Genomic DNA, 19,723 nt, shown 5'->3' with positions numbered 1-19,723 from the left:
TACCCCTGGGGGGGGGGGAGGGAAGAGGGGGAGGGGCTACCCCCTGGGGGGAGGGGAGGGGGGGGCTACAGGGGGGAGGGGCTACCCCTGGGGGGGGAGGGGGGAGGGAGGAGGAGGGAGTGGCTACAAGAGGGGAGGGGCTACCCGGGGGGGAGGGGCTACCCTGGGGGGAGGGGCTACCCTGGGGGGGGGGAGAGGGGGGAGGGGCTACCCCCGGGGGGGGGGGGGAGGGGTGAGGGGGTCACTCACGAATAATTAAGGTGCCTGGGAGTGCCAACAAGATACCGGGAGGGGAGTGGAGTGGGGGGGGGAGAGGGGAGAGGGGGAAGGACAGGAAGTGACATCACAACGGTGGAGGAGGGGTTTAGTAGTAGGGGCAGGAAGTGACATCACAACGGTGGAGGAGGGTTTAGTAGTAGGGGCAGGAAGTGACATCACAGAAGGTGGAGGAGGGGTTTAGTAGTAGGGGCAGGAAGTGACATCACAGAAGGGGGAGGAGGGGTTAGTAGTAGGGGCAGGAAGTGACGTCACAGAAGGGGGAGGAGGGGTTTAGTAGTAGGGGCAGGAAGTGACATCACAGAAGGGGGAGGAGGGGTTAGTAGTAGGGGCAGGAAGTGACGTCACAGAAGGGGGGAGGAGGGGTTTAGTAGCAGGGGCAGGAAGTGACGTCACAACGGTGGAGGAGGGGTTAGTAGTAGGGGCAGGAAGTGACATCACAGAAAGGGGGAGGCGACTTCGTGTTTGCGAGTCACGGGGAGGGGAAGTGATGTCACAAAATGTGTGGGGGGGGGCAGGAAGTGACATCATAGGGGTATGAGTGTCGGTCAGACTTGGGGCAGGAAGTGATGTCACAAAGGGCGGAGGGGGGGGGCAGGAAGTGATGTAATCACAGGAAGTAGTCTGGGGTGCGACGTGTCACGTGGGGCTCGCCACGTCTCGGAGCCGGGTCGAACTGCAGACTGAGACACGGGGAGAGAGACACAGGGAGAGAGACACGGGGAGAGAGACACGGGGAGAGAGACACGGGGAGAGAGACACGGGGAAAGAGACACGGGGAGAGAGACACGGGGAGACGCGGGGAGACATGGGGAGACGCGGGGAGACATGGGGAGACATGGGGAGACACGGGGAGACACGGGGAAAGACACGGGGAGACACGGAGAGACACGGAGAGACACGGAGAGACACGGGGAGACGCGGGGAGACGCGGGGAGACGCGGGGAGACACGGGGAGACACGGGGAGACACGGGGAGACGCGGGGAGACACGGGGAGACGCGGGGAGACGTGGGGAGACGCGGGGAGACACGGAGAGACACGGGGAGACACGGGGAGACACGGAGAGACACGGGGAGACACGGGGAGACACGGGGAGACACGTGGGGAGACACGTGGGGAGACGCGGGGAGACGCGGGGAGACACGGGGAGACACGGAGAGAGACGCGGGGAGACACGGGGAGAGAAACGCGGGGAGACACGGGGAGAGAGACGCGGGGAGACACGGGGAGAGAGACACGGGGAGACACGGGGAGAGAGACGCGGGGAGACACGGGGAGACGCGGGGAGAGAGACGCGGGGAGAGAGACACGGGGAGACACGGGGAGAGAGACACGGGGAGACATGGGGAGAGCGACGCGGGGAGACACGGGGAGAGAGACACGGGAAGAGAGACACGGGGAGACACGGGGAGACACGGGGAGACACGTGGGGAGACACGTGGGGAGACGCGGGGAGAAGCGGGGAGACACGGGGAGACACGGAGAGAGACGCGGGGAGACACGGGGAGAGAGACGCGGGGAGACACGGGGAGAGAGACACGGGGAGACACGGGGAGAGAGACGCGGGGAGACACGGGGAGACGCGGGGAGACACGGGGAGAGAGACACGGGGAGACACGGGGAGAGAGACGCGGGAAGAGAGACACGGGGAGACACGGGGAGAGAGACACGGGGAGACACGGGGAGAGCGACGCGGGGAGACACGGGGAGAGAGACACGGGAAGAGAGACACGGGGAGACACGGGGAGACACGGGGAGACGCGGGGAGACACGGGGAGACACGGGGAGACACGGGGAGACACGGGGAGACGCGGGGAGACGTGGGGAGACGCGGGGAGACACGGGGAGACACGGAGAGACACAGGGAGACACGGAGAGACACGGGGAGACACGGGGAGACACGGGGAGACACGGGGAGACACGTGGGGAGACACGTGGGGAGACGCGGGGAGACGCGGGGAGACACGGGGAGACACGGGGAGACACGGAGAGAGACGCGGGGAGACACGGGGAGAGAGACGCGGGGAGACACGGGGAGAGAGACACGGGGAGACACGGGGAGAGAGACGCGGGGAGACACGGGGAGACGCGGGGAGACACGGGGAGAGAGACACGGGGAGACACGGGGAGAGAGACGCGGGAAGAGAGACACGGGGAGACACGGGGAGAGAGACACGGGGAGAGAGACACGGGGAGACACGGGGAGAGCGACGCGGGGAGACACGGGGAGAGAGACACGGGAAGAGAGACACGGGGAGAGAGACACGGGGAGAGAGACACGGGGAGACACGGGGAGACACGGGGAGAGAGACACGGGGAGAGAGACACGGGGGGAGAGACACGGGGAGAGACACGGGGAGAGAGACACGGGGAGAGACGGCGAGAAAGACACGGGGAGAGAGACACGGGGAGACACGGGGAGATACGGGGAGAGAGAGACACGGGGAGAGAGACACGGGGGGAGAGACACGGGGAGAGACACGGGGAGAGACACGGGGAGAGAGACACGGGGAGAGACGGCGAGAAAGACATGGGGAGAGAGACACGGGGAGACACGGGGAGACACGGGGAGAGAGACACGGGGAGACACGGGGAGAGAGACACGGGGAGAGAGACACGGGGAGAGAGAGACACACAGACATTCTGTTAATACACAGAGGACTACAGTATTAGTAGTGGTAGTAGTAGTAGTACTACTACTACTACCACTACTACCACTACTACTACAACTACTACTACACTACTACTACTACTACACTACTACTACTACTACACTACTACTACTACTACACTACTACTACTACTACACTACTACTACTACTACACTACTACTACTACTACACTACTACTACTACTACACTACTACTACACTACTACACTACTACTACACTACTACTACTACTACACTACTACTACTAGTACACTACTACTACTACTACACTACTACTACTACTACACTACTACTACTACACTACTACTACTACTACACTACTACTACTACACTACTACTACTACTACTACTACACTACACTACTACTACACTACTACACTACTACTACTACACTACTACTACTACACTACTACTACTACACTACTACTACTACTACACTACTACTACTACTACACTACTACTACACTACTACTACACTACTACTACTACTACACTACTACTACTACTACACTACTACTACTACACTACTACTACTACACTACTACTACTACTACACTACTACTACACTACTACTACTACACTACTACTACACTACTACTACTACACTACTACTACACTACTACTACACTACTACTACTACACTACTACTACTACACTACTACTACTACTACACTACTACTACACTACTACTACACTACTACTACACTACTACGCTACTACTACACTACTACTACTACACTACTACTACACTACTACTACACTACTACTACTACACTACTACTACTACACTACTACTACTACTACACTACTACTACTACACTACTACTACTACACTACTACTACTACACTACTACTACTACTACACTACTACTACACTACTACTACTACTACACTACTACTACACTACTACTACTAGACTACTACTACACTACTACTACTACACTACTACTACACTACCACTACTACTACACTACTACTACACTACTACTACTACACTACTACTACACTACTACTACTACTACACTACTACTACTACACTACTACTACTACACTACTACTACTACTACTACTACTACTACACTACTACTACACTACTACTACACTACTACTACACTACTACTACTACTACACTACTACTACTACACTACTACTACACTACTACTACACTACTACTACTACACTACTACTACTACACTACTACTACTACTACACTACCACTACTACACTACTACTACTACACTACTACTACTACACTACTACTACTACTACACTACTACTACACTACTACTACACTACTACTACTACTACACTACTACTACTACACTACTACTACTACACTACTACTACTACACTACTACTACACTACTACTACTACACTACTACTACTACTACACTACTACTACACTACTACTACACTACTACTACACTACTACTACACTACTACTACTACTACACTACTGCTACTACTACACTACTACTACACTACTACTACACTACTACTACACTACTACACTACTACTACCTGTAGTACCAGTACTACAGGGACTCACAATGAGTATTTGAGGGTGTCATCGAGCTCCATGATGGCGGCCTGGTTCCCGCAGCGGTAACAATAGTTTGGGGCGCTGAAGATGGTCACCACGTTGCGGTCGTGACACCAGTTGTAGCCCTGGGGGGGGGGGAGAGAGGGGGGGGGAGAGGGGGAGGGGGGAGGGGGGGGAGAGAGGGGGGGGGTCAGGTGGGGGGAAGGGGGGGAGGTAGAGGGGAGGGGGGAGAGGGGGGAGAGAGGAGAGGGGGGAGAGGGGGGGAGGGGGGGGGGGGGAGAGGGGGGAGGGGGGGAGGTAGAGGGGAGGGGGGAGAGGGGGAGGGGGGGAAGGGGGGGAGCAGAGGAGGGAGAGAGGGGAGAGGGGGGGGAGAGGGGGGAGAGGGGGGAGAGGGGGTGGGGGGGGGGAGAGGGGGGGGGAGAGGGGGAGGGGTAGAGGGGGTGGGGGGGAGGGTGGGAGAGGGGGGGTAGAAGTGGGGGTGGAGGGGGGTAGGGGGGGTAGAGGGGGAGAGGGGGGAGGGAGTGGGGGGGGGTAGAGAGGGGAAAGACAGATTAGTTTGGTGATGTTAACGATGATGATGATGATGATGATGTCAATGACTATGTGGATAATGACGATGATGATGATGATGTTAATGACGATGATGATGTTGATGATGTTGCTGTTGTTGATGTTGATGATGTTACCTCCATGACCAGTTGGTGTGCACGTGACACGAGGGTGAGGCTGTTGCTGTGGTTGATGATGATGATGACGATGATGACGATGATGTTGTTGTTGATGTTGTTGATGTTGTTGATGTTGATGATGTTACCTCCATGACGAGTTGGTGTGCACGTGACACGAGGGTGAGGCTGTTGCTGTGGTTGAACGTCTCCGAGATGTCCTGTCCGAACGTGTATCCAGCTCCACGCGGAGAGATGCCCCAACCACCACGATCGTCAGGGTCAGACCACAGCAGGTCACACATGGGGCCCTGGGAGAGATACACAGAGAGATACAGAGAGACAGAGAGATACAGCGTCTCTCCCCGTGTCTCTCCCCGTGTCTCTCTCCGTGTCTCTCTCCGTGTCTTTCCCCCCGTGTCTCTCCCCCCGTGTCTCTCCCCCCGTGTCTCTCTCTCCGTGTCTCTCCCCCCGTGTCTCTCTCCGCGTCTCTCCCCCCGCGTCTCTCCCCCCGTGTCTCTCCCCGTGTCTCTCTCCACGTGTCTCTCTCTCCGTGTCTCTCCCCCCGTGTCTCTCCCCCCCCCGTGTCTCTCTCGCCGTGTCTCTCTCCGTATCTCTCTCCCCGTGTCTCCCCCCCCCGTGTCTCTCTCGCCGTGTCTCTCTCCGTGTCTCTCCTCCCGTGTCTCTCCCCCCCCCCGTGTCTCTCTCGCCGTGTCCCTCTCCGTGTCTCTCTCCCCGTGTCTCTCTCCCCGTGTCTCTCTCCGTGTCTCTCCCCCCGTGTCTCTCCCCCCGTGTCTCTCTCGCCGTGTCTCTCTCCGTGTCTCTCCCCCCGTGTCTCTCCCCCCCCCGTGTCTCTCTCCGTGTCTCTCCCCCCGTGTCTCTCCCCCCCCCGTGTCTCTCCCCCCCCCGTGTCTCCCCCCCCCGTGTCTCTCCCCGTGTCTCTCTCTCCGTGTCTCTCCCTGCGTGTCTCTCCGCACCTCGTGAGGGACTTCTTGCAGACGATCCAGGGCACGGATGTGGTCCAGCGTGTCGATGGATGGCGACAAACCCCCGTGCAGACAGAAAATCTGGCAGAGAGACACACAGAGACACACAGAGACACACAGAGACACACAGAGACACACAGAGTCACACAGAGACACACAGAGTCACACAGAGACACACAGAGACACACAGAGTCACACAGAGACACACAGAGACACACAGAGTCACACAGAGACACACAGAGACACACAGAGTCACACAGAGACACACAGAGACACACAGAGTCACACAGAGACACACAGAGACACACAGAGACACACAGAGTCACACAGAGATACACAGAGACACACAGAGACACACAGAGTCACACAGAGACACACAGAGACACACAGAGACACACAGAGACACACAGAGACACACAGAGTCACACAGAGACACACAGAGACACACAGAGTCACACAGAGACACACAGAGACACACAGAGACACACAGAGTCACACAGAGACACACAGAGTCACACAGAGACACACAGAGACACACAGAGACACACAGAGTCACACAGAGACACACAGAGACACACAGAGTCACACAGAGACACACAGAGACACACAGAGACACACAGAGTCACACAGAGACACACAGAGACACACAGAGTCACACAGAGACACACAGAGACACACAGAGACACACAGAGTCACACAGAGACACACAGAGACACACAGAGTCACACAGAGACACACAGAGACACACAGAGACACACAGAGTCACACAGAGACACACAGAGACACACAGAGTCACACAGAGACACACAGAGACACACAGAGACACACAGAGACACACAGAGTCACACAGAGACACACAGAGACACACAGAGACACACAGAGTCACACAGAGACACACAGAGTCACACAGAGTCACACAGAGGCACACAGAGACACACAGAGACACACAGAGTCACACAGAGACACACAGAGACACACAGAGACACACAGAGACACACAGAGTCACACAGAGACAGAGTCACACAGAGTCACACAGAGACACACAGAGACACACAGAGACACACAGAGACACACAGTCACACAGAGACACACAGAGACACACAGAGACACACAGAGACACACAGACAAAGATCTCCCAGGTAGCCTCTAGCTGGGCTGTAGAGGGGCAAGTGATGTTAGTAGCACCTCTCCATATCTCAATATCTTTCTGTCTCTCTCTCTGTCTCTCTCTCTGTCTGTCTGTCTCTCTCTCTGTGTCTGTCTGTCTCTCTCTGTCTCTCTGTCTCTCTCTGTCTGTCTCTCTCTGTCTCTCTCTGTCTCTCTCGCTGTCTCTCTCTGTCTCTCTGTCTCTCTCTGTGTCTCTCTCTGTCTCTCTCTCTGTCTCTCTCTGTGTCTCTCTCTGTCTCTCTCTGTGTCTCTCTCTGTCTCTCTCTCTGTCTCTCTCGCTGTCTCTCTCTGTCTCTCTCTGTGTCTCTCTCTGTCTCTCTCTCTGTCTCTCTCTCTCTGTCTCTCTCGCTGTCTCTCTCTGTCTCTCTCTCAAAAAGAAACAACTCTGATGATGATAATGATATGCACTGTCCTTGAAGTTGATTGGTCCACACCCGAGACAGCTTTTCTTAGAGCCTAGTCTCACTTGGTGTTGGACCAGATGACGCCAAAAGGCGTACAAAGGTGTCAGTTTTGTTGATGTTAATGATGTTGATGTTGTTAATGATGATGATGATGTTAATGTTGTTGATGATGATGTTGATGATGATGTTAATGATGATGTTGTTAATGTTGATGATGATGATGTTAATGTTGATGATGATGACGTTAATGTTGATGATGATGATGATGTTAATGTTGATGATGATGATGTTAATGTTGATGATGATGATGATGTTAATGTTGATGATGATGATGATGTTAATGATGATGTTTATGATGATGATGTTAACGATGTTAATGATGATGTTAACGATGTTAATGATGATGTTGATGTTAATGATGATGATGTTAATGATGTTAATGATGATGTTGATGTTAATGATGTTGATGTTAATGATGATGATGTTAATAATGTTAATAATGATGTTGACGATGTTGTTGATGACATCTCCCTCTCACCTGCCCATCCACGAGTGCGGTGAGCGGGAGGTAGTCGAACAGGTCGGTGAAGAACTTCCACACGTTGATGATGATGATGTTGATGATGATGATGTTAATGATGTTAATGATGATGATGATGATGTTGATGACATCTCCCTCTCACCTGCCCGTCCACGAGTGCGGTGAGCGGGAGGTAGTCGAACAGGTCGGTGAAGAACTTCCACACGTTGGCGTTGCCGTACTTCCTCAGACACTCGTCGTAGAAGCCGTAGACCTGGGTGATCTGTCTTGACTCGTGGTTACCCCGCAAGATGGTGATACGCTCTGGGTACCTCACCTGTAGAGAGACACAGACAGAGAGAGAGAGACACACAGAGAGACAGAGAGAGACACAGAGAGAGAGAGACACACAGAGAGACAGAGAGAGACACAGAGAGACACAGAGAGAGACACAGAGAGAGACACAGAGAGAGAGAGACACAGAGAGACACAGACAGACACACAGAGAGAGACACAGAGACACAGAGAGATACAGAGACACAGAGAGATACAGAGAGACACACAGATACACACACACAGTGACACACACACAGTGACACACACACACACAGTGACACACACACAGTGACACACACACACAGTGACACACACACACACAGTGACACACACACACAGTGACATACACACAGTGACACACACACACAGTGACACACACAGTGACACACACAGTGACTCACACACACACACAGTGACACACACAGTGACACACACAGTGACACACACACACAGTGACACACACACACAGTGACACACACACACACAGTGACACACACACACACACAGTAACACACACACACACACACACAGTGACACACACACAGTGACACACACACACAGTGACACACACACAGTGACACACACACAGTGACACACACACAGTGACACACACACACAGTGACACACACACACACACAGTGACACACACACACAGTGACACACACACACACACAGTGACACACACACACACAGTGACACACACACACAGTGACACACACAGTGACACACACACACACAGTGACACACACACACAGTGACACACCTTGAGCGCCACCAGCAGTGACACGGTCTCCACTGAGTAGTAGCCACGGTCTACGTAGTCGCCCATGAACAGGTAGTTGGTGTCGGGGCTCCGACCCCCGATCTTGAAGAGCTCCATGAGGTCGTGGAACTGTCCGTGGACGTCTCCGCACACGGTGACGGGGCAGCGGACATCCTGCACGTTACTCTCCTTGGTGAGGATCTCTTTGGCCTAGAGAGACAGACAGATAGACACAGAGATAGACACAGGGTGAGAGTGAGAGAGAGAGAGAGACAGGGAGACACAGAGAGACAGAGAGAGTGAGAGAGACAGAGAGACAGCGGACATCCTGCACGTTACTCTCCTTGGTGAGGATCTCTTTGGCCTAGAGAGACAGACAGATAGACACAGAGATAGACACAGGGTGAGAGTGAGAGACACAGGGAGAGAGAGAGACATACAGGGAGAGAGTGAGAGACACAGGGAGAGAGTGAGAGACACAGGGAGAGAGTGAGAGACACAGGGAGAGAGAGACACAGGGAGAGAGAGAGACACAGGGAGAGAGAGAGAGACACAGGGAGAGTGAGAGACACAGGGAGAGAGACAGGGAGAGAGTGAGAGAGAGTGAGAGAGATAGAGAGACACACAGAGAGATAGACATAGACACAGAGACAGGGAGAGACAGATAGACAGAGAGACAGAGAGACAGAGAGACAGGGATAGACGGTGACGGGACAGCGGACGTCTTGTAAGTTACTCTCCTTGGTGAGGATCTCCTTGGCCTAGAGAGACAGGGAGAGAGAGAGACACACAGGGTGAGAGAGACACAGGGAGAGAGACACAGAGAGACAGAGAGAGAGACATGGAGAGACAGAGAGACAGAGAGACAGAGAGAGACACAGAGATAGACACAGAGAGAGTGAGAGAGAGAGAGAAATGGAGAGACAGAGAGAGTGAGAGAGACACACAGTGAGACAGAGAGTGAGAGAGACAGAGACAGATGGTGACGGGACAGCGGACGTCTTGCACTGACTGACTGAGTGACTGAGTGACTGAGTGAGTGACTGAGTGAGTGAGTGACTGAGTGAGTGAGTGACTGAGTGAGTGAGTGACTGAGTGAGTGACTGATTGAGTGACTGAGTGAGTGAGTGACTGAGTGAGTGAGTGACTGAGTGAGTGACTGAGTGAGTGAGTGACTGAGTGAGTGACTGAGTGACTGAGTGAGTGACTAGAGTGAGTGAGTGACTGAGTGAGTGAGTGACTGAGTGAGTGACTGAGTGAGTGAGTGACTGAGTGAGTGACTGAGTGACTGAGTGAGTGAGTGACTGAGTGAGTGAGTGACTGAGTGAGTGACTGAGTGAGTGACTGACTGAGTGACTGAGTGACTGAGTGAGTGACTGAGTGAGTGAGTGACTGAGTGAGTGACTGAGTGACTGACTGAGTGACTGAGTGAGTGACTGAGTGAGTGAGTGACTGAGTGACTGAGTGAGTGACTGAGTGAGTGAGTGACTGAGTGAGTGACTGAGTGAGTGAGTGAGTGACTGAGTGAGTGACTGAGTGAGTGAGTGACTGAGTGAGTGACTGACTGAGTGAGTGACTGAGTGAGTGACTGAGTGACTGAGTGAGTGACTGAGTGAGTGAGTGACTGAGTGAGTGACTGACTGAGTGACTGAGTGAGTGACTGAGTGAGTGAGTGACTGAGTGAGTGACTGAGTGAGTGAGTGACTGAGTGAGTGACTGATTGAGTGACTGAGTGAGTGAGTGACTGAGTGAGTGAGTGACTGAGTGAGTGACTGAGTGAGTGAGTGACTGAGTGAGTGACTGAGTGACTGAGTGAGTGACTAGAGTGAGTGAGTGACTGAGTGAGTGAGTGACTGAGTGAGTGACTGAGTGAGTGAGTGACTGAGTGAGTGACTGAGTGACTGAGTGAGTGAGTGACTGAGTGAGTGAGTGACTGAGTGAGTGACTGAGTGAGTGAGTGACTGACTGAGTGACTGAGTGACTGAGTGAGTGACTGAGTGAGTGAGTGACTGAGTGAGTGACTGAGTGACTGACTGAGTGACTGAGTGAGTGACTGAGTGAGTGAGTGACTGAGTGACTGAGTGAGTGACTGAGTGAGTGAGTGACTGAGTGAGTGACTGAGTGAGTGAGTGACTGAGTGAGTGACTGAGTGAGTGAGTGACTGAGTGAGTGACTGAGTGAGTGAGTGACTGAGTGAGTGACTGAGTGACTGAGTGAGTGACTGAGTGAGTGAGTGACTGAGTGAGTGACTGACTGAGTGACTGAGTGAGTGACTGAGTGAGTGAGTGACTGAGTGAGTGACTGAGTGAGTGAGTGACTGAGTGAGTGACTGAGTGAGTGAGTGACTGAGTGAGTGACTGAGTGAGTGAGTGACTGAGTGAGTGAGTGACTGAGTGAGTGAGTGACTGAGTGAGTGACTGACTGAGTGACTGAGTGAGTGACTGAGTGAGTGACTGAGTGAGTGAGTGACTGAGTGAGTGACTGAGTGAGTGAGTGACTGAGTGAGTGACTGAGTGAGTGACTGAGTGAGTGACTGAGTGAGTGACTGACTGAGTGACTGAGTGAGTGACTGAGTGAGTGAGTGACTGAGTGAGTGACTGAGTGACTGAGTGAGTGACTGAGTGAGTGAGTGACTGAGTGAGTGACTGACTGAGTGAGTGACTGAGTGAGTGACTGAGTGAGTGACTGAGTGAGTGAGTGACTGAGTGAGTGACTGAGTGAGTGACTGAGTGAGTGACTGAGTGAGTGAGTGACTGAGTGAGTGACTGAGTGACTGACTGAGTGAGTGAGTGAGTGACTGAGTGAGTGAGTGACTGAGTGAGTGACTGAGTGAGTGACTGAGTGAGTGACTGAGTGAGTGACTGACTGAGTGACTGAGTGAGTGACTGAGTGAGTGACTGACTGAGTGAGTGAGTGACTGAGTGAGTGACTGAGTGAGTGAGTGACTGAGTGAGTGACTGAGTGACTGAGTGAGTGAGTGACTGAGTGAGTGAGTGACTGAGTGAGTGACTGAGTGAGTGAGTGACTGACTGAGTGACTGAGTGACTGAGTGAGTGACTGAGTGAGTGAGTGACTGAGTGAGTGACTGAGTGACTGACTGAGTGACTGAGTGAGTGACTGAGTGAGTGAGTGACTGAGTGACTGAGTGAGTGACTGAGTGAGTGAGTGACTGAGTGAGTGACTGAGTGAGTGAGTGACTGAGTGAGTGAGTGACTGAGTGAGTGACTGAGTGAGTGACTGAGTGAGTGACTGAGTGAGTGACTGAGTGAGTGAGTGACTGAGTGAGTGACTGAGTGAGTGAGTGACTGAGTGAGTGACTGAGTGAGTGACTGAGTGAGTGAGTGACTGAGTGAGTGACTGAGTGAGTGACTGAGTGAGTGACTGAGTGACTGAGTGAGTGACTGAGTGAGTGAGTGACTGAGTGAGTGACTGACTGAGTGACTGAGTGAGTGACTGAGTGAGTGAGTGACTGAGTGAGTGACTGAGTGAGTGAGTGAGTGAGTGACTGAGTGAGTGACTGAGTGAGTGAGTGACTGAGTGAGTGAGTGACTGAGTGAGTGAGTGACTGAGTGAGTGACTGACTGAGTGACTGAGTGAGTGACTGAGTGAGTGACTGAGTGAGTGAGTGAATGAGTGAGTGACTGAGTGAGTGAGTGACTGAGTGAGTGACTGAGTGAGTGACTGAGTGAGTGAGTGAGTGACTGAGTGAGTGACTGACTGAGTGACTGAGTGAGTGACTGAGTGAGTGAGTGACTGAGTGAGTGACTGAGTGACTGAGTGAGTGACTGAGTGAGTGAGTGACTGAGTGAGTGAGTGACTGAGTGAGTGACTGAGTGAGTGACTGAGTGAGTGACTGAGTGAGTGAGTGACTGAGTGAGTGAGTGACTGAGTGAGTGACTGAGTGAGTGACTGAGTGAGTGACTGAGTGAGTGAGTGACTGAGTGAGTGACCGAGTGAGTGACTGAGTGAGTGACTGAGTGACTGACTGAGTGACTGAGTGAGTGACTGAGTGAGTGAGTGACTGAGTGAGTGACTGAGTGACTGAGTGAGTGACTGAGTGAGTGAGTGACTGAGTGAGTGAGTGACTGAGTGAGTGACTGAGTGAGTGACTGAGTGAGTGAGTGACTGAGTGAGTGAGTGACCGAGTGAGTGACTGAGTGAGTGACTGAGTGACTGACTGAGTGACTGAGTGAGTGACTGAGTGAGTGAGTGACTGAGTGAGTGACTGAGTGAGTGACTGAGTGAGTGACTGACTGAGTGACTGAGTGAGTGAGTGACTGAGTGAGTGACTGAGTGAGTGACTGAGTGAGTGAGTGACTGAGTGAGTGACTGAGTGAGTGACTGACTGAGTGACTGAGTGAGTGACTGAGTGAGTGAGTGACTGAGTGAGTGACTGAGTGAGTGACTGAGTGAGTGACTGAGTGAGTGACTGACTGAGTGAGTGACTGAGTGAGTGAGTGACTGAGTGAGTGACTGAGTGAGTGACTGAGTGAGTGAGTGACTGACTGAGTGAGTGACTGAGTGAGTGAGTGACTGAGTGAGTGACTGAGTGAGTGACTGACTGAGTGACTGAGTGAGTGACTGAGTGAGTGAGTGACTGAGTGAGTGACTGAGTGAGTGACTGAGTGAGTGAGTGACTGAGTGAGTGAATGAGTGAGTGGCTGACTGACTAACTGACTGACTGAGTGAATGACTGAGTGACTGACTGAGTGAGTGACTGAGTGACTGAGTGAGTGACTAACTAACTGACTGACTAACTGACTGAGTGACTGACTGAGTGCCTGATTGACTGAGTGACTGAGTGAGTGACTCACCTTCTCGCACAGAGCTCGCACTTGCACCTCACCCAGCTGCTTGCACTGATAGTGTGGTGAGTGAGTGAGTGACTGACTGAGTGAGTGACTGAGTGACTGACTAAGTGACTGACTGACTAAGTGACTGACTGAGTGACTGAGTGACTGACTGACTGAGTGACTGAGTGAGTGACTGAGTGACTGACTGAGTGACTGACTGAGTGACTGAGTGAGTGACTGACTGAGTGACTGAGTGAGTGACTGAGTGAGTGACTGACTGAGTGACTGAGTGAGTGACTGAGTGAGTGAGTGACTGAGTGAGTGACTGAGTGAGTGACTGAGTGAGTGAGTGACTGAGTGAGTGACTGAGTGAGTGAGTGACTGAGTGAGTGACTGAGTGAGTGACTGAGTGAGTGAGTGAGTGAGTGAGTGACTGAGTGAGTGACTGAGTGAGTGACTGAGTGAGTGACTGAGTGAGTGACTGAGTGAGTGACTGAGTGAGTGACTGAGTGAGTGACTGAGTGAGTGAGTGACTGAGTGAGTGACTGAGTGAGTGACTGAGTGAGTGACTGAGTGACTGACTGAGTGACTGAGTGAGTGACTGAGTGAGTGAGTGACTGAGTGAGTGACTGAGTGAGTGACTGACTGAGTGACTGAGTGAGTGACTGAGTGAGTGAGTGACTGAGTGAGTGACTGACTGAGTGACTGAGTGAGTGAGTGACTGACTGAGTGAGTGACTGAGTGACTGAGTGAGTGACTGAGTGAGTGAGTGACTGAGTGAGTGAGTGACTGAGTGAGTGACTGAGTGAGTGAGTGACTGACTGAGTGAGTGACTGAGTGAGTGAGTGACTGAGTGAGTGACTGAGTGAGTGACTGACTGAGTGACTGAGTGAGTGACTGAGTGAGTGAGTGACTGAGTGAGTGACTGAGTGAGTGACTGAGTGAGTGACTGAGTGAGTGACTGAGTGAGTGACTGAGTGAGTGAGTGACTGAGTGAGTGAGTGACTGAGTGAGTGACTGAGTGAGTGAGTGACTGAGTGAGTGAGTGACTGAGTGAGTGACTGAGTGACTGAGTGAGTGAGTGACTGAGTGAGTGACTGAGTGAGTGACTGAGTGAGTGACTGAGTGAGTGACTGAGTGAGTGACTGAGTGAGTGAGTGACTGAGTGAGTGAGTGACTGAGTGAGTGACTGAGTGAGTGACTGAGTGAGTGACTGAGTGACTGACTGAGTGACTGAGTGAGTGACTGAGTGAGTGAGTGACTGAGTGAGTGACTGAGTGAGTGACTGACTGAGTGACTGAGTGAGTGACTGAGTGAGTGAGTGACTGAGTGAGTGACTGACTGAGTGACTGAGTGAGTGAGTGACTGACTGAGTGAGTGACTGAGTGACTGAGTGAGTGACTGAGTGAGTGAGTGACTGAGTGAGTGAGTGACTGAGTGAGTGACTGAGTGAGTGAGTGACTGACTGAGTGAGTGACTGAGTGAGTGAGTGACTGAGTGAGTGACTGAGTGAGTGACTGACTGAGTGACTGAGTGAGTGACTGAGTGAGTGAGTGACTGAGTGAGTGACTGAGTGAGTGACTGAGTGAGTGAGTGACTGAGTGAGTGACTGAGTGAGTGGCTGACTGACTAACTGACTGACTGAGTGAATGACTGAGTGACTGACTGAGTGAGTGACTGAGTGACTGAGTGAGTGACTAACTAACTGACTGACTGACTGAGTGACTGACTGAGTGCCTGATTGACTGAGTGACTGAGTGAGTGACTCACCTTCTCGCACAGAGCTCGCACTTGCACCTCACCCAGCTGCTTGCACTGATAGTGTGGTGAGTGAGTGAGTGACTGACTGAGTGAGTGACTGAGTGACTGACTAAGTGACTGACTGACTAAGTGACTGACTGAGTGACTGAGTGACTGACTGACTGAGTGACTGAGTGAGTGACTGAGTGACTGACTGAGTGAGTGACTGACTGACTGAGTGACTGACTGACTGAGTGACTGACTCACCTTCTCACACAGAGCTCGCACTTGCACCTCACCCAGCTGCTTGCACTGATACAGTGTGGTGAGTGAGTGACTGACTGAGTGAGTGACTGACTGACTAACTAACTGACTGAGTGACTGACTGACTGACTAAGTGACTGAGTGAGTGACTCACCTTCTCACACAGAGCTCGCACTTGCACCTCACCCAGCTGCTTGCACTGATACAGTGTGGTGAGTGAGTGACTGAGTGAATGAGTGACTGACTGACTGAGTGACTGACTCACCTTCTCACACAGAGCTCGCACTTGTACCTCACCCAGCTGCTTGCACTGATACAGTGTGGTGAGTGAGTGACTGAGTGAGTGACTGACTGAGTGACTGACTAACTGACTGAGTGACTGACTGAGTGACTGACTAACTGACTGAGTGACTGACTGAGTGAGTGACTGACTAAGTGACTGAGTGACTGACTGATTGACTGAGTGAGTAACTGAGTGAGTGACTGCGTGAGTGACTGACTGAGTGACTGACTGAGTGACTGACTGACTGAGTGACTGACTGAGTGACTGACTGAGTGAGTAACTGACTAACTGACTGACTGAGTGACTGAGTGAGTGACTCACCTTCTCGCACAGAGCTCGCACTTGTACCTCACCCAGCTGCTTGCACTGATACAGTGTGGTGAGTGACTGAGTGACTGACTGACTAACTGACTGACTGAGTGACTGACTGAGTGACTGACTAACTAACTGACTAACTGACTGAGTGACTGACTGACTCACCTTCTCACGCATAGCTCACACTTGCACCTCACCCAGCTGCTTGCACTGGTACAGTGTGGTCAGTGAGTGACTGACTGAGTGACTGAGTGACTGACTGAGTGACTGACTGAGTGACTGACTGAGTGACTGACTAAGTGACTGAGTGACTGACTGAGTGAGTGACTCACCTTATCGCACAGAGCTCGCACTTGCACCTCACCCAGCTGCTTGCATTGATACAGTGTGGTGAGTGAGTGACTGACTGAGTGACTGACTGACTGAGTGACTGACTAACTGACTGACTGACTGAGTGACTAACTAACTGAGTGACTGAGTGACTGAGTGACTGACTCACCTTCTCACACAGAGCTCGCACTTGCACCTCACCCAGCTGCTTGCACTGATACAGTGTGGTGAGTGAGTGACTGACTAAGTAACTGACTGACTGAGTGACTGAGTGAGTGACTGAGTGACTGACTGACTCACCTTCTCACACAGAGCTCGCACTTGTACCTCACCCAGCTGCTTGCACTGATACAGTGTGGTGAGTGAGTGACTGAGTGACTGACTGACTGAGTGACTGACTGACTGAGTGACTGACTAACTGACTGAGTGACTGACTGAGTGAGTGACTGACTAAGTGACTGAGTGACTGACTAACTGACTGACTGAGTGACTGACTCACCTTCTCACACAGAGCTCGCACTTGTACCTCACCCAGCTGCTTGCACTGATAGTGTGGTGAGTGAGTGACTGAGTGAGTGACTGACTGACTGAGTGACTGACTAACTGACTGAGTGACTGACTGACTAAGTGACTGAGTGACTGACTGACTGACTGAGTAACTGAGTGAGTGACTGCGTGAGTGAGTGACTGACTGAGTGACTGACTGAGTGACTGACTGACTGAGTGATTGACTGAGTGACTGACTAACTGACTGAGTGAGTGACTGAGTGAGTGACTCACCTTCTCACACAGAGCTCGCACTTGCACCTCACCCAGCTGCTTGCACTGATACAGTGTGGTGAGTGAGTGACTGAGTGACTGACTGACTGACTAACTGAGTGACTGAGTGACTGACTGAGTGACTGAGTAACTGACTAACTGACTGACTGAGTGACTGACTGACTGAGTGACTCACCTTCTCACACAGAGCTCGCACTTGCACCTCACCCAGCTGCTTGCACTGATACAGTGTGGTGAGTGAGTGACTGAGTGAGTGAGTGGCTGAGTGAGTGAGTGGTGAATGTGGTTTCTCTCTAGGTGAGTGACTGAGTGACTGACTGAGTGACTGACTGACTGAGTGACTGACTGAGTGACTGACTGAGTGACTCACCTTCTCACACAGAGCTCGCACTTGCACCTCACCCAGCTGCTTGCACTGATACAGTGTGGTGAGTGAGTGAGTGAGTGACTGAGTAACTGACTGAGTGAGTGACTGAGTGACTGACTGACTGAGTGAGTGACTGAGTGAGTGACTCACCTTCTCGCACAGAGCTCGCACTTGCACCTCACCCAGCTGCTTGCACTGATAAAGCTGCTCGATCCATTGATCCACCTCTCTCGTGAACGATTTCGCTTCCATCGCTACCACAACCTCCTCCTCCTCCTACGTTGTTGTTGTTGTGGTTGTTGTTGTTGTTAATTGTTTATTAAAAGCGTCAAAGATCTTAAACAACAAATTCCACCACCACCACCACCACTACGGCCTACGCAGAACGCCTCGTGCGTGGTGACGTCACCGACAAGGCCTACGCTCCGTGCGTGATGACGTAGACGTGCGTGGTGTCGTCACCACCGACAAGGCCCACGCAGAACGCCTCGTGCGTGGTGACGTCACCGACAAGGCCTACGCTCCGTGCGTGATGACGTAGACGTGCGTGGTGACGTCACCGACAAGGTCTACGCAGAACGCCTCGTGCGTGGTGACGTCACCAACAAGGCCTACGCTCCGTGCGTGGTGACGTAAACGTGCGTGGTGACGTCACCACCGTCAAGGCCTACGCAGTCCGCCTCGTGCGTGGTGACGTCACCGACAAGGCCTACGCTCCGTGCGTGATGACGTGGACGTGCGTGGTGACGTCACCACCGACAAGGCCCACGCAGAACGCCTCGTGCGTGGTGACGTCACCGACAAGGCCTTTGCTTCGTGCGTGATGACGTCATCAAGGTATTAGGGCCCCTCCCCCCGTGCGTGGTGACGTCACCGACAAGGCCTTGCTCCGTGCGTGATGTCGTCGACGTGCGTGGTGACGTCGTCAAGGTCTGAGGGACCCTCCCCCCGTGCGTGGTGACGTCACGGTCGAGGCCTGAGGCCCTTGCGTGATGACGTCATCACGGTCAATTGCGGAGCGTTGATTTTTGTTTTTGAGGCGTGATGACGTCATCACGCAATTGCCTTGCCGTGCGTGGTGACGTCACGTCGAGACAATTCCTCTAAGCGGTGACGTCACTAGATTTTTCGAGGTTTGTTTTCAGTACGTCATCACGCACCCACTCGCCTCCTTTGCCGTACGCGATGACGTCATCACGCACCCACTCAACTCCTTTGCCGTACGCGATGACGTCATCACGCACCCACTCAACTCGTTTCCCGTACGCGATGACGTCATCTCGCACATACTTTGCCGTGTGCGATGACGTCATCGCCACGGACACAGTTCAATTTCGATTTAAAGCTTTCGTGACTGCAGGGATTCATATTTTTGGTTCTTTCGGTAAAGTCACGTAGAAGGGAAGTAATAAAATAAAATGTAATAAAATATAAAATAATAAAAATAAAACATGATAAAAATAATGAATAATAAAAATAAAACATGATAAAATAATAAATAATGAAAATAAAACATT

General features: G+C 52.3%; 1 protein-coding gene across 2 annotated transcripts; it reads right to left on the bottom strand.

The window, feature by feature from the left end:
- Nucleotides 1-682: 682 nt before the first annotated feature.
- LOC144733102 (serine/threonine-protein phosphatase 2A catalytic subunit beta isoform) lies at nt 683-18,647 on the bottom strand. Of its 2 annotated transcripts, none has more exons than XM_078614854.1 (7): nt 18,357-18,647; nt 9,335-9,544; nt 8,399-8,572; nt 6,136-6,225; nt 5,308-5,469; nt 4,500-4,618; nt 683-959 (listed from the first exon to the last, which is right to left on the bottom strand). In XM_078614854.1, the coding sequence occupies exons 1-7, from the start codon at nt 18,456-18,458 to the stop codon at nt 887-889; spliced, it is 930 nt and encodes a 309-aa protein (XP_078470980.1). In that variant the 5' UTR covers nt 18,459-18,647; the 3' UTR covers nt 683-886. The 2 variants fall into 2 exon arrangements, with proteins under 2 accessions (XP_078470980.1, XP_078470979.1); XM_078614853.1 differs by lacking the exon at nt 18,357-18,647 and adding an exon at nt 14,149-14,217.
- Between the last annotated feature and the right edge of the window lie 1,076 nt (nt 18,648-19,723).

Source organism: Lampetra planeri, chromosome 45 (genome assembly GCF_965212315.1).
Source record: "Lampetra planeri chromosome 45, kcLamPlan1.2.h2, whole genome shotgun sequence".
Classification (NCBI taxonomy): domain Eukaryota; kingdom Metazoa; phylum Chordata; class Hyperoartia; order Petromyzontiformes; family Petromyzontidae; genus Lampetra; species Lampetra planeri.
Note: the sequence above shows the minus strand (reverse complement) of the source record. Positions and strands in the feature narration are given on the sequence as shown.